Source organism: Podarcis vaucheri, assembly GCF_965113315.1.
Source record: "Podarcis vaucheri genome assembly, chromosome: 3".
NCBI classification, from domain to species: Eukaryota; Metazoa; Chordata; class Lepidosauria; order Squamata; family Lacertidae; genus Podarcis; species Podarcis vaucheri.
Genome location: NC_138761.1, coordinates 54,057,194 through 54,069,952, shown reverse-complemented (window position 1 = coordinate 54,069,952; position 12,759 = coordinate 54,057,194). Strand labels below are relative to the sequence as shown.

At 42.2% G+C, this 12,759-nt stretch overlaps 1 protein-coding gene across 2 annotated transcripts in view; it reads left to right on the top strand.

The window, feature by feature from the left end:
* PACRG (parkin coregulated) overlaps positions 1–3,694 on the top strand; it is a 233,009-nt gene extending 229,315 nt beyond the window's left edge. For both annotated transcript variants that reach the window (XM_082215353.1, XM_082215352.1), the window contains one exon: positions 3,365–3,694. In XM_082215353.1, the coding sequence (XP_082071479.1) occupies positions 3,365–3,525 (161 nt within the window). In that variant the 3' untranslated portion in view covers positions 3,526–3,694. The remainder of the gene's footprint in view (positions 1–3,364) is intronic.
* The last annotated feature ends 9,065 nt before the right edge of the window (positions 3,695–12,759 follow it).

Genomic DNA, 12,759 nt, shown 5'->3' with positions numbered 1-12,759 from the left:
ATACCAGTATTTTACTGCTTTCCTTTCAAGAATTAAGACCAGCAATTTTCCTTGTGAAAGTTCACATAATAAATGATAGTTGCCAGAGTTTCTCTTCAAGGAAGGGTGACATTTAAACCATCCCGGACTCTGCGATCATCATCAGATGCCAGGGGTGCCAACTTGAATAAAATATGGGGGGGGCAGGTACCTCCACCCTGCATAATCAGTCACAAGATGCAGTGCACACACCAATTGAATGGCAATGCCCATCAACTTTGGGGGAATGTCATCATAATTCTACATTGCACTGGTGACCTCATTTAGGTATGAAGAAGCAACTCATGACTTGCACTGGCACAGATAAAGCCAAGGAATGGATTGGAAAATCACTAATAAGGTGTTGACATAAATTGTTTGTGAAAGATAGCCCATATAAATGCTTATTTCAAATGGCATCTGGTCATGCTCTCACTATCATGAATTTGTCACATTAGACCTGGGAGTTGCATATAATCTATATGTTATGTTTACACCTTTTAACTGTGAGCTGTTTATCTTCCGGACTGGTGTTCTAGTTCATTCCTTTTGCCTGTGCTCACTGACCCAGTTTTGATATAACATAGTTGTGTTTTCTTAATGTGAAAATATTCAAGTCCTTATGTTCTCTCATGAGGTTTATAAGAACCTATTTCATGGACACTGGAATGGATAATTCCATGAGATTTCCTCCACATGTGATTTATTGTAATGTCAGAAAGTGTTGGATGGGTTTGGAGTGCTGAAAAGCAGTAACATCCAGGGAGTCAGAGGTTGCTGACATCATGCTTGGGACATGTGTTTGGGAGGGAACAAAGCAACCATTGGTCTAGGCCTCCAATAAAGTGCATTGAAATAACCATTGTTGATGTAATATAGCAAAATCTCACCCTATGTGTCATTGTGGCTCAGCTCCTTGCAGAGAAGCATGTGTTTTATTTTGGGCATGTAACTCAAGAGACCCACTTCAGAATCAACCTACTAATCAGCTGCTGCTGGAGTGAAGAACTGTTAAAATGCTGCTTTGTTCCTAGCATTCTACTTGGGATGAGTCTAAGTGCAAGCAAAGGAAGAAAGTAATAAATTGAGAAGATCCTGTGCTCAAATAGACATGAAATCTCCTGCTTAATTTCTGAGTACAGTAAGAGAGTTCATTAGCCTGATTCTCACTCCTGACCTAGGGCAATTTCACACCATACATTTAAAGCACATTCAATGCACATTTAAAGCACATGACTTCCCCCCAAAATCACAGTAGCTGTAGTTTCTAAGGGTGATTGGAATCTATAGGGGAAAACCACAATTCCAAGGATTCTTTTAGGGGAAGTCCTATGCTTTAAATGTGCAAAGCAGCATCTGAACAGTCCCTGAAGTGAAGCCTCATAGATCAGATCTAATGGGCTAATGTTTCAAGAGACACGACTGAAAGAAAACTGTCCTTGCACCCTCACTGCTCCTTGGCTCCGAAGAGAATGTCAAGCAAGGAGAAGATTATTTGGCTTCCTACAAGATTCTTCTGGCTTCTCTGACACTGTCAACAGAATGGATAAATAGTGTTAGGAGGGACGTTGAGTTTTATGGTGAGGACACCTGTCTGCTATTAACAAAAGTGAGCCCAACCAATGTCACATGAGCCATCAAATAACCTTCAGGCAATCACTGTTTTCAGTCACTATATATCCATGCTGGGTTAGAGCCAGAGATATACGGGACTAAAAAACTCTGTCTTATTGCCAAACCTCTAAATCATCCAGTACTTACTGCCAAATTATCTTTGGTATGATTCTGAATATATTCATGCTGAAGTGGGTTGTAGGATGTTCCCTTATATGGCCATGATATATTAACCTTTTACTCCAGAGTAGTCACATTATTTTCCATTGAGATTACATTGAAGTAAGGGCTTGGAAAATAATTTGGAAGCAATTCCAGTGAAGTCAGTGAGGCCTACTTCTAAATAAATATGTTTACAATCAGAGCGCAAGTCTCATCAAAGTCCTGGGCGAAGGATTATGTATCCAAGTTTTACATTTGTTCCATATTTGCACAGGCATCTAGACTTTCTTTCTTGCAAGAACAGATATACTATCTCACTTCAGATATGTGTTACCAGTTACTTCCCAAGCTGCCTCGCAGCAGAGTAAATGGAAAAGACTGTTATTCCATATAAGGACTCAAATAATATGCCCTATTGGTGCTGACTTAATTTAACACATTTTTTCCCAGAACCCCAACATTGCTTGTGTTGTGTGGTTTTCTTCAAAATGACTGTTCTGCAACAAACCACAACTCCCTTTCTTCCAGTCTCAATAAGCAAATGGATCTTGTGTTTGGCAGGGACCGGCCCCTTGGAATAATCTGTAATGTGTTCAGCCCTTTGCCCTTTTCTCAGAAGCGTCAAGTTAGAATGCAGCTTCAGAAAGAGAGGCAAAGACTGCCTGGTGAGCTATCCAGAACTGTGTGGGATCGGGCCTTCAAGTCCTCTTCAGGCTGGTAGGAAATAGGTAGACCCAGCACAAGCCCCTTAGTTAATAAGGCAGCCTCCTGATTGGCCAAACTAGACATTAAAACCAGGTACCTGACCTTTTGTGATTACCTAGATGAGACAGTAGTACATCCATTCTCTCTTGGCTCCTGAGCTTGGCCTACCTCAGCTCATCATCCTAACAGGGACTTCGCAGAGTAGGGGTAGCCCACACTGTGCCCTCCAGATTTGTTGAACTACAGTTCCTATAATCCTTGACCATTGGCCAGGCTGGCTGGACTGATTGTAACTGGAGTCCAGCAACATCAGGAAAGTGGAACATTGGCTTCCCCTGTCATAGGCATAGACACGTAGGACCACAACCAGCTGCAGTGTCCCCTAAAGATAGAAACCAGCAGTGGACAGATGAAATAACTGGGGAAATAAGAATAGGCTCAGGTTCTTTTTGTAAATAGATTCCTAAGATTTCATGATTCTGCCCTTACGTTATTGCTGCAGCAAAAATCTACAGCCTTAGGGCACATAGAGATGGCTCTAATTTCCAATGGCACATGTGCTATGCCAGTGCATCTGCAGTCTACTGTACAGAGAGAAGCTACTTTGGCAGAACATGGTCTCCTGCTGGTACGTATGGCTGATAAGGTGAAGTCTGCATGGAAGGCTTTCTGACAGATTTGTGTGCAGCAGAACCAGGGTGTTATTGTTGTTGTTGTTGTTGGGCACCTCCTATATTTTCAGATGAAGATGAATTTACCATTGGTTTGCACTACTTGTAATTATTTTCTAGAGCAAAGGTTTGCGCTGTGATATCTCCACGAGACCATCTAGCCTAATATATTCTTTCTTTTTTTAATCAATCAGTTAATTCGGGAGATGGCATTGACTACAGTCAGCAGAAGCGTGAAAATATCGGAGACTTGATTCAAGAGACGCTGGAAGCCTTTGAGCGCTATGGTGGTGAAGATGCCTACATAAACATTAAATATATGGTTCCAACTTACCAATCATGCTTGTTAAACTAACAAACAGAAGGAGTGAGGCTATTTACATTCTCCAGCTCTGTCAAATGTTCTGTTCCTCATTCTTTCCCTGCATCTACTAAAACAGCAGCTTCTGGACCTTTAGACTGTGTGGTACTATTGTGAAGCAGTCTTTCCAATACATAAATAGTGCCTGTTTCTTTGATTACAATAGTGTACTGTGCTTATTTGTCCTGTGAATTGCTTCTTTATCACAAAAGCGGAGTGGAGCAGGAGCCAGAGTCAAACCTTCAGTTGTATGGACAATAAAACTATAATTTTCGTACGCATTTTGGCAATTGCTCTTCTGTGTCCTCTTGCCCTGGGGGCGATGTCAGAGACTGTAACGAGGAGAGTTTATGCTGACTGCTTAATAGGAGAAACAGCGGTTCAGCAGTGACTCTCTAGCAGCTGGTCAGAATAATGGTCTCTGACTCACAATAAAACTTTTGAGCATATATACCAATTACAGGAGGGATTTTTGTGTAGCCCATTAGAAAGCGCCTTCATAAACTTAATTAATGATTTGTGCGCACGTGCCGCCGAAGCTTCCAGATGTTTGTATTTTTCAGCACAGAATATAGGCTCCTACTTCTACAGTATTTAATTAAAACAAGAAAACATACAAGGTGGGGGCCTTAAAACAAAATGTGATAGTAGTGAAATATTGCACCATTATTTGTCTAAAAGGGCAGTTGGCGTTTTCAAGAGGTTTCTGTCTCTGCGACCGGCTATTTGTAGTGCTTGCTCCCCAGAGGATCCCTCTCACTGCCACTGATTTGGTTTGGTTTGTACCCATAATGTGCTCACAATCGTTTTCTCCTATAGCCTTGCCTAGGATAGAGCCTGTGGACTAGAACAAACCCCCAAGCAATTTTGTGTGGCACCTGGCAGCCACGTCAAAATTTTCAAACACAGTGGAGTAAAAAAACGCCTGCACTTTCATACATCCAAAAAGCGTAAGTTTACCATGTCTGATCCTGCCCCATCCACATTCTGTGGTGGCTCTGATCCTGCCCCATCCACATTCTGTGGTGGCTCTGACCATGATGGTCAAGCAACATCGAGAGCCACAGGGTTCTCCCCTCCCCCACACCTTAAAGGATTATACACTAGCTAGGTAATGTAAAGGCAGACTGGCTGAAATGCTGCTAATCTTGGCAATGTCTATGTAACTGTGACAGGCAGGGTTTTTCTAAGCAATTACAGCATAACTCAGGTGCTTTACAAAGTACAAAGGCAAGGCTCAGGTACTTAACACATTAAAACCCCTTTTCATAATGCTTCTTTCACATGCATTGCTTAGCTGTTCTTCTGCTATGAAAACAAGAAAATTGATTAAAAGAATACAGGAGTCCCCACCCCCCACTTTCTTTCTCACAAGGAATGCTGACCCTTGCATCTACAAATTCTCAGCCCTAATATTACATAGTGACACAGTTTATAGAAGAGTATACGGCTAGAACCATAGGAAAAGCTAGGCACTAACCCCCCCCCCACACACATTGGTATTTAGGTCAAAGGGTCTGTTTCAGCTTTTGGCCCTCTTTCCCCATCTGCCCATCCCATTTGCAACAGAAGTGCCAGTTCAAAATGTGATGCATGTAAATCCGGTGGGCCCCCAGTTCCTGATTCTGATATTGGGCAGGGCGGGTTAAAGTAAAACACTAGAGGTGCTGCACCAGCTCTTGCTGCGAACAGAGCTCTTTTTTCATGCTAAAAGCCTCCAGGCCCAGAAGAATCAATGCATTCACAACAGAGGAACTGCATGTACATTATGGAGGCTGGTAGTGCTGGGGCTGCCAAAGCAATAAACATTCCTCAGGGCACACCCTTTCTGGCAGTTTTTCCCTGATGGCCCATGCGGGGAACATACATGCAAATTGAGAACTTAAAAAAAGATCTCACAATAGAGAACTGTCCCCCCCAGCTAATCTCAAAATATTTTGAATGACAGATAACTAACGTGTGGAAATGAACTATTTCTGAATGGAATCAAAGTCCTAACTAACACTAAACCAAAATCTTAAAGAAAACATGAGAATAGGAAAGGTCCTTGTACGCTTGCAAAGTTTGTTTTAAAAACACCGCTTAACCTGCACACAGTGCCTGAATGAATGAGAGTAGTTAAAACACAAGCCAGTTAACATTCAGTATTTTAAAGTCTTGTTAAATCAAATGGGAGTGTTCAGTATATTTTAACTCTCCCACTGAAGTCAGAGGGACTTAAAAGTACTTAGCTGTCTGAATTATCACCACTTGCACATCTAAAACAGCAGAATCCTCACTGTTCCATTTTCACTAATATTGTAGGCTTATTTTTTGGGTCTGTGAAAATACAATAATGCTACCAGGAGGAACCCATTTGCTTAAGTCCGCTGGACAAACAGAGAATAGTTAGTTATAAAAATGGCTCTCAGATCTAGTTATGCCTTTTTTCGTGAATGTCCTTTAAAACACTTTTATGGTAAGATACAAACAGGACAGACAAAGTCAAAAGTATAATGGTGTTTGTTTTTTTAAAAATGATATTAGAGCATAGAAAGAGCCCCCTGGACAAATTTCGAGCAGCTGGACTACTCTGATGGGCAGGGAGGATTACAATCACAGGTTGGTATGTCCCTCAGCAAGTATCCCCCCCCTTTGTTCCATAGCACAGAAGGAAATCGGCACACATCACCCTTACAAAAATAGAACTGATGAGCAAGAGAGGAAAGGCTAGAGAGAGGCCTGCCCCTCTCCTCCACAGTCTGCTTCTCAACAAATGCACTGAGATGTGCGCTGGTTTGAGTGATGTGCCCAGATGGTGTTTCACTACGGAGCTGGGCTCCCATGAAACTTTGTTACAGCCTAGATGAGAACAGCATCTAGGGCCCTGGTGAGCTGGGAGGCGATTTATAAATCATGATAAACTTCTTAGGGGTGACCCGGAATAAAGAGACCTTGGTTCAAAGCCTTTGCCTTCATATAAACCTATGGAGCCCCATCACTTAAAGTACTGATTGCCGCATCTAAGAATAGAGATGGGAAAGGCACAGCAAATCACAAGCAAGAAAATCATGGGGTTGGAACAACTCCCCTACAAGCAAAGGTTGCAATGTTTGGGGCTATTTGCTTTCTAATAAGTGATAGAAAGTGGGGACATGATAGAAGATGAAATTATGCATGATTTGCAGGGGGTAAATACAAAGAAGTTTTCCCCTTCCTCCTAATACTAGAACCAGGGACAGACTCAGGCCAGGCAAAAAGAAATACTTCTTCATACAGCAAAAAGTTAAACTATGGCACTCCACAAGAAGCGGTGATGGCCACCAACCTTAACAGCTTCAAAAGAGGATTACACAAATTCATGGCGGATACAGTGATCAGTAACTGTAGCCCTGGCTCTGGATTTCACGGTCCAAGCAGCAGCAGGCACAAGGGAGACTCAGGCAAGGCATTAGTTCCAATAAACGCCCTGAAATGCTTGGTGCAGGGTCATGCCTGAATGGTGGTTCATCATCATGGCTATACACTAACTTGACTAATGAGTCCTGTCAGTGGAAGCCTGGCACAAGGACTTCCGCTTATGGAATGGGACTTTCCTCTGCTGTCTTCCCTATGCTCTTGATGGGTTTTTTAGAACTGTCCAGAAACCAAGTGGAAGCCAGTGAGGAACCTTTAACACTAGTAAGTATAAATGGTGGGTCCTGCTGTACTCCGTGTATTCTGGGTCAGCTGCAGTTGCCAAACACTTTTCAGAGGCAGCACCATGTATCATAGATTGCAGTAATCATGCCTAGGCAGTACCAAAGCATGAATGATGGTCACAATATCAGCTCTATCCAGAAATGGATGCAGTGGGCACTTCAATTGAAATTGCACTCCCAGCTACACATGCCTCAAGTGCATCCATTATTGTGGCTGGATCTAAGTGGGCTGGAAACTTGATCTTCTTATGACTGTGTGTGCATTCCAACCTGTTCTGGTAGGGGACATCATGACCTGCACTGGCCACATATTCCAATTGACTATATATTTATACTGTTGCTATTTATATCAATTGACTTATCAACTCTGTGCTAACAAGCTCATTTGGCCACTGGGTTTGGCATATTGTGCCCACCCACCCTCCTAAACCCCTGGAGGGGAGTCAGCTACAAGCTACAGACTTAAAATGCCATTAGTTTTGTGATGGGCAGGCTGTTCCTTGTGGTGGGATAACATTAATTACTCATCTAGAAAAATGTTCCTTTAATTGTATGGAAAAACGTGTTGAATGAATGAGTGTGGGGTTTTTTGGTGTAGCCTGAGGTTCCAATTTCTCTGTCTCTTGAATGTTCAGAATGTTTTCTGGTTGTTGGAAGAATTTATTATCTCTGTCCTTCATCTGCTGGATGACCAGTTTCTCCCTCTGGCTAGAAACAAAGTCTTTTTACACTTAACATTTAATGCAGGGTGAATTTTACCAATTCATATGCAATATTATAGAAGCATTCCAGTATAAATATATGGTCTGTGAACAGTTGCATGTACTTCAAATGATTTTAATAGTGTGCACATTGTATGCTATAAAATGCATAAGAGCTGGTCAGGAATATAATAAACTGATTCATCATTTGCTCCTTATGAGCTGGGTCTTGCTTCTCCTGTTGAAAAGGAAATGTTAGTTGCCATGAGTTGACTTAGGCTAAGCACTCTAGGTCCCACCCAAATTTCCTATTTAAAAATTGCTTGTGAGCTATATTTTTCAACACACCTACAATCTTAGAGCATTCATCTTCTAAGGGCACCTTTCCAAGACAAGGATGTCAGAGAATTTCAACAAAAACAGAGAAGGAAGTGGAAATTGTGGCAGTTCACATGTTCAGCTGTGGCCAGGAATGGACATTAGTTAAGTGAATATGATCAGTATTCACTCACATCATTGAGTGATGTTTTTAAGCCCACAAATTATATATTATGAACAGCTTTTTAAAATGTCGTTTTGACATTTCCTTTATATTAAAATGAATGCAAGCTACATAAATAGTTACATAAGCTGTGATAAAGATGGTAGACAGTGAGGCAGATAATGTGGTGCTCGGTGGAAACTGAACTGTAGCGGAACAGAAACAGTGCTGCTTGTGATGAATATAGGTCATAGTGGGATGTTCTTAGATCCCTTCTTAGATCCCCACCCCAAGATCAGGACAGAAACAACAGTAAAGCCCATAGCTTTTACTACAAAGGTAGAGCTCAGTTTCCTGTTTCAAGTCTGCATGTGTTGCATTCATGCTGGTTAAGTTCCTAGCAGCATGACTGTCAGTGTGGCCCACTGACTATGAAGCCATTGAAGAACTGAGTTTGGCGCTCAGTGGACAACAGGAACTATCTTGTAAGCCACCTTGAGTCCCTGTTAGGGAAAAAGGCAGAGTATAAACAAATTAATGATCATAATTAGTAATAACAAAATAGAAGAAACTGTTAAAGACCACAATGCCAGAAAAATGCAAACACACACACACTCCCCCCCCCAATTAGTACATAAAAGAGACCTGCTGGATCTGACCAAAGGCTCGGCTAGTTCAGCATCCTGTTCTCACAGAGGCCAAGCAGATGCTGATGGGAAGCCTGAAAGGACCTGAGTACAAATGCAGTCTCCCCTCTTGCATCGGAATTGCTCGGTTGGTAGAGGATGAGACTCTTATTCTCAGGGTTGTCAGTTCGAGCCCTACATAGGGCAGAAAGATTCCTGCATTGCTGGGGATTGGACTGGATGACCCTCGTGGTCCCTTCCAACTCTACAATTCTATGATTCATCCTACCTCCAATTCCCTCTCTCCTTTCATATATGGTTCACAGCTTTACAGGATTGTAGAGCCACTTTCCCGATCTCTTCCCTGTGGTTGAACAGATATAATACTTATAGGCCCTGAGCTGACTGTGAGCAGCATATCACTGTCAGATAATCGGCCATCACAGAGATAAGCTGTTTAGGGGGAGCTAAATCCAACCCCTTCTTCTTGCTGCTGAACAGCTGGTCGGTGCTATTTCTTATGAGCTCACAAAGCTATGTGCATGAAACACTGGCTGCTGGACAAGGCTGGGGAATCACAACTGTGGTGTCTATTGAACCTTGTCTACTAATTTGGATTCCACACAGATGTGGGTAACAAATGGGTTTATTCATTTAACCGGGTTTTATACACCTCCCTGGCCCAAATGAAACAGGGTTTCTTCCAGTCTTAGGAATGAGAGCGAGGAGGAGGAATTTGGGTCATGATTAAGGGTACAGTGCATAGCTAATTTCCTGCGGCTGAATGCAAGACAAAAGAGATAATCCCTACTCAGATTGTGCACATGATTCTCCATGGTTTAGGCTGTGCCGGTTGGAGACATTTTGCTGCCTGAGATGGTACCCCATCCTTAATTCCATGTACAGAAGCTAACTGGATGGGCAGTTGGATCTTACTTTGACATTGGTAATAGGATATCATCCTCCACCACATCCGAGGCAGCAGGCCAGATAAGCTTGGATGGGCATCTGGAGAGCAGCAACTTCTGAGTCTAGACACTGAGCTAGCTAGACCAGTAGTCTGACTTGGTATCCCGCATTCAGGTAACAATATAAACATGGAAGCTTGCTTCTGCACTCATATGGGGCTAGATTGCGAGGCTAGTGTGTGAACTGCCTTATACTGAATCAGGCCCAGATCTTGCTCTGTACTGTCAACTCTGGCCAGGGATACTCAGGCAGGGGCCCTATCCAGGCCTGCTCTGTGAAACCCATTAATTTGAGATGCCAAGGATTGCACTTGGGGGTTTTCCTGCATACTCTTGCTTTAGAGCTCCCAAATTCCTCCTCCCACCAGTTGTAGAAGAAAGATCCCTTCCTAGAGCAAAATGGAACAGGCTTCCAACTTCTCCACAGCTCAGCCATCAGATTGCAGTAGCATAATCAAGCCCCACAGCAAAAACTTCACTTTGACCAGCCCCAGCCCTTGTTACGGGAGGCACCTAAATGAATTCTGCTGTGGAATGAAAATGAGCAATGAGAAAAATCAAGCTTAACTAAATTTGTCTCTGCATGATCTATAACCTTTTCTATTGTATTCATGGGAAGAGAACCTGGAAACGTTTGTGCTCAATGCAACATTTCACAGAGTTTGTTTTATTTTTCAGCTATTCCCTCTAAGAAGTGTATGTTCAAAATCTTCCCTATTTGTAATAGTGCAGCATCCTTTTTGTTTTGTTTTTAAGAACGAAAGAAGGAATTGCTAGTGCAGTGCCTCCAGAATCCAAAGGTGAACATCTGGTGTTGCGAACTTCTTGCATGTATTCCCTGCTTGTTGTGCATCATTCCAGGAGTCATGTGATGAGGGATTTAAAGCTTTTTGCTGCCACTGTGCAGGACTTTGGCCTAAAGTATGTGTGACAACTTGAAAACCAACAGCGGGGCTGGAAGATGTTCTCTGCATACAATCAAGCTCATGTGTGCTTTGATTCAGTGAAGGAACACAATAGGATCATTGAAAAGGTTTGCCTTTGAAAAGGCCCTTTGTTCACTCCTCCATGTTCCTGGGGTGTGCAAAGATGTAAAAATGCAATGCAAAGAATGGAGGAGAGGCAGCTAAATCTGTCAAAAATGTTATTTTTGAAAAGCATGCATTTTTTGCAAGCCAGACGTAGGCCAGTCTGCATTCAGCTTCAGCTTATTAAGCTGCATTTGTAGACCTGTTAGCCAGCTAGTAGGCACAGCCCACATTCAAAGGAATGTACCAATAAGACAAATAAGGCTGAAAAGACATTCCAGAACCAAACCCTTGGATTGTTGGTTTTTGTTTTTTGGTTTTAAATCTAACTTTTTGACAACTTTTCCCAGTCAACTTCCCGGCTGCTGTCCTATACAGTGTATAGGATTGCAAATTGCTACCTAAATGGGCTTCTCTTAATAAACAGTTGTTAAAATGCTCGACCAATGTACCTGTTAATAAGCCCCATTGATCTCAGTAGGGCTTGCATTTGAGTAGGATTGCACTATAATTTATACAGGAAATGGTTTGCTTTACTTTTATTCTCTCCTGTCCTTTTCAAGTGCTGCTATTGGCAGTTGGCTTAATAGATTGAAAAGGATCTTCAGCCCTTGAACTCTCCTGCTCGGAAGCCCCGGCCATATCACATGCGTGGCAAAGGCCACATATCTCCCGAAATGCCACCACTTTTCACAAAGGAGGTTTAAGAACCCCAATTGAATAAAGCTTTCTCTGTGAAATATCTTTATGGAGCTACAAAGCAGTTAAACCCTCTCCAGGGGAAAAATTGTATACATCTTTTAGAGGGTGACAGTAGCAAATCTAACCACCTTGGAGGCTTCATTAATAAGATCTCTCCCTTATCAGCAGGAGGAGAGGGGATAAATCTTCATTACAGGGAAGAAAACCGGCTGCAATCCTGAAAGTAAGTCCCATTGAACTCAGTGGGGCTTACTTCTTTGTAAGCATACATAAGACTGCTATGAGGGCTATGATCCTATGCAGGTTTATCTAAGATTAAGGCCAGTTGATCACTGTAAGATTTTCTTGAACAAAACATGCACAAAATCTGGATGGAATGTTACATCGTTGTGATTAGAGTCCAGTTCTCTGGGTCACAACTTGGCTCAGATGTGCCTAAGCTCTAAAGTCCACTAAGTGACAAAATAAAGAAAAGCAGGTTATGTAGGTGTTTCCATTTTATTTACATCACAAAGTTATTTATTTAAAGATTTATGAATTCTATTAAAAGCCCAAATATCCAAATGCTTCATGAGGTCCTGCTTTAAGCAGTGCTCTTTTTCCCTTAAAAAAATGTTTAGGGGTACTCTCATTTTCCTACTTATATTGAAATACTGCCCCTCAATGAGGCCAAACTTAGATTCACAAAATGTTTAGGGGTATATGTACCCCTGCATCCCCCCCAGAAAAAAACACTGGCTTTAAGTATTCTGTTTGCAAGATATGAGCTAATCTAGGCTGGCCTGCTCACAATACCTTAGATCTGAGCTTGCAATGTTGCTGTGACCTTGTTGCCACTGATCTAGCCGCGCAGATCCTGCAAGATTTTACCGTCCTTTATTGCAGCTTGCTAAACCAAAGCAAAATATTGCAAAATATTTCCAAAGCACACAGCAACGCTACACAACACAGGTCCTTTCCAATGCAACTGGTTAGCAGTAGACTTTATGTAATGCTTTGATCTGGCTGCTCCTCCCGCCCAGCTCATCACCCCAGTCCAACA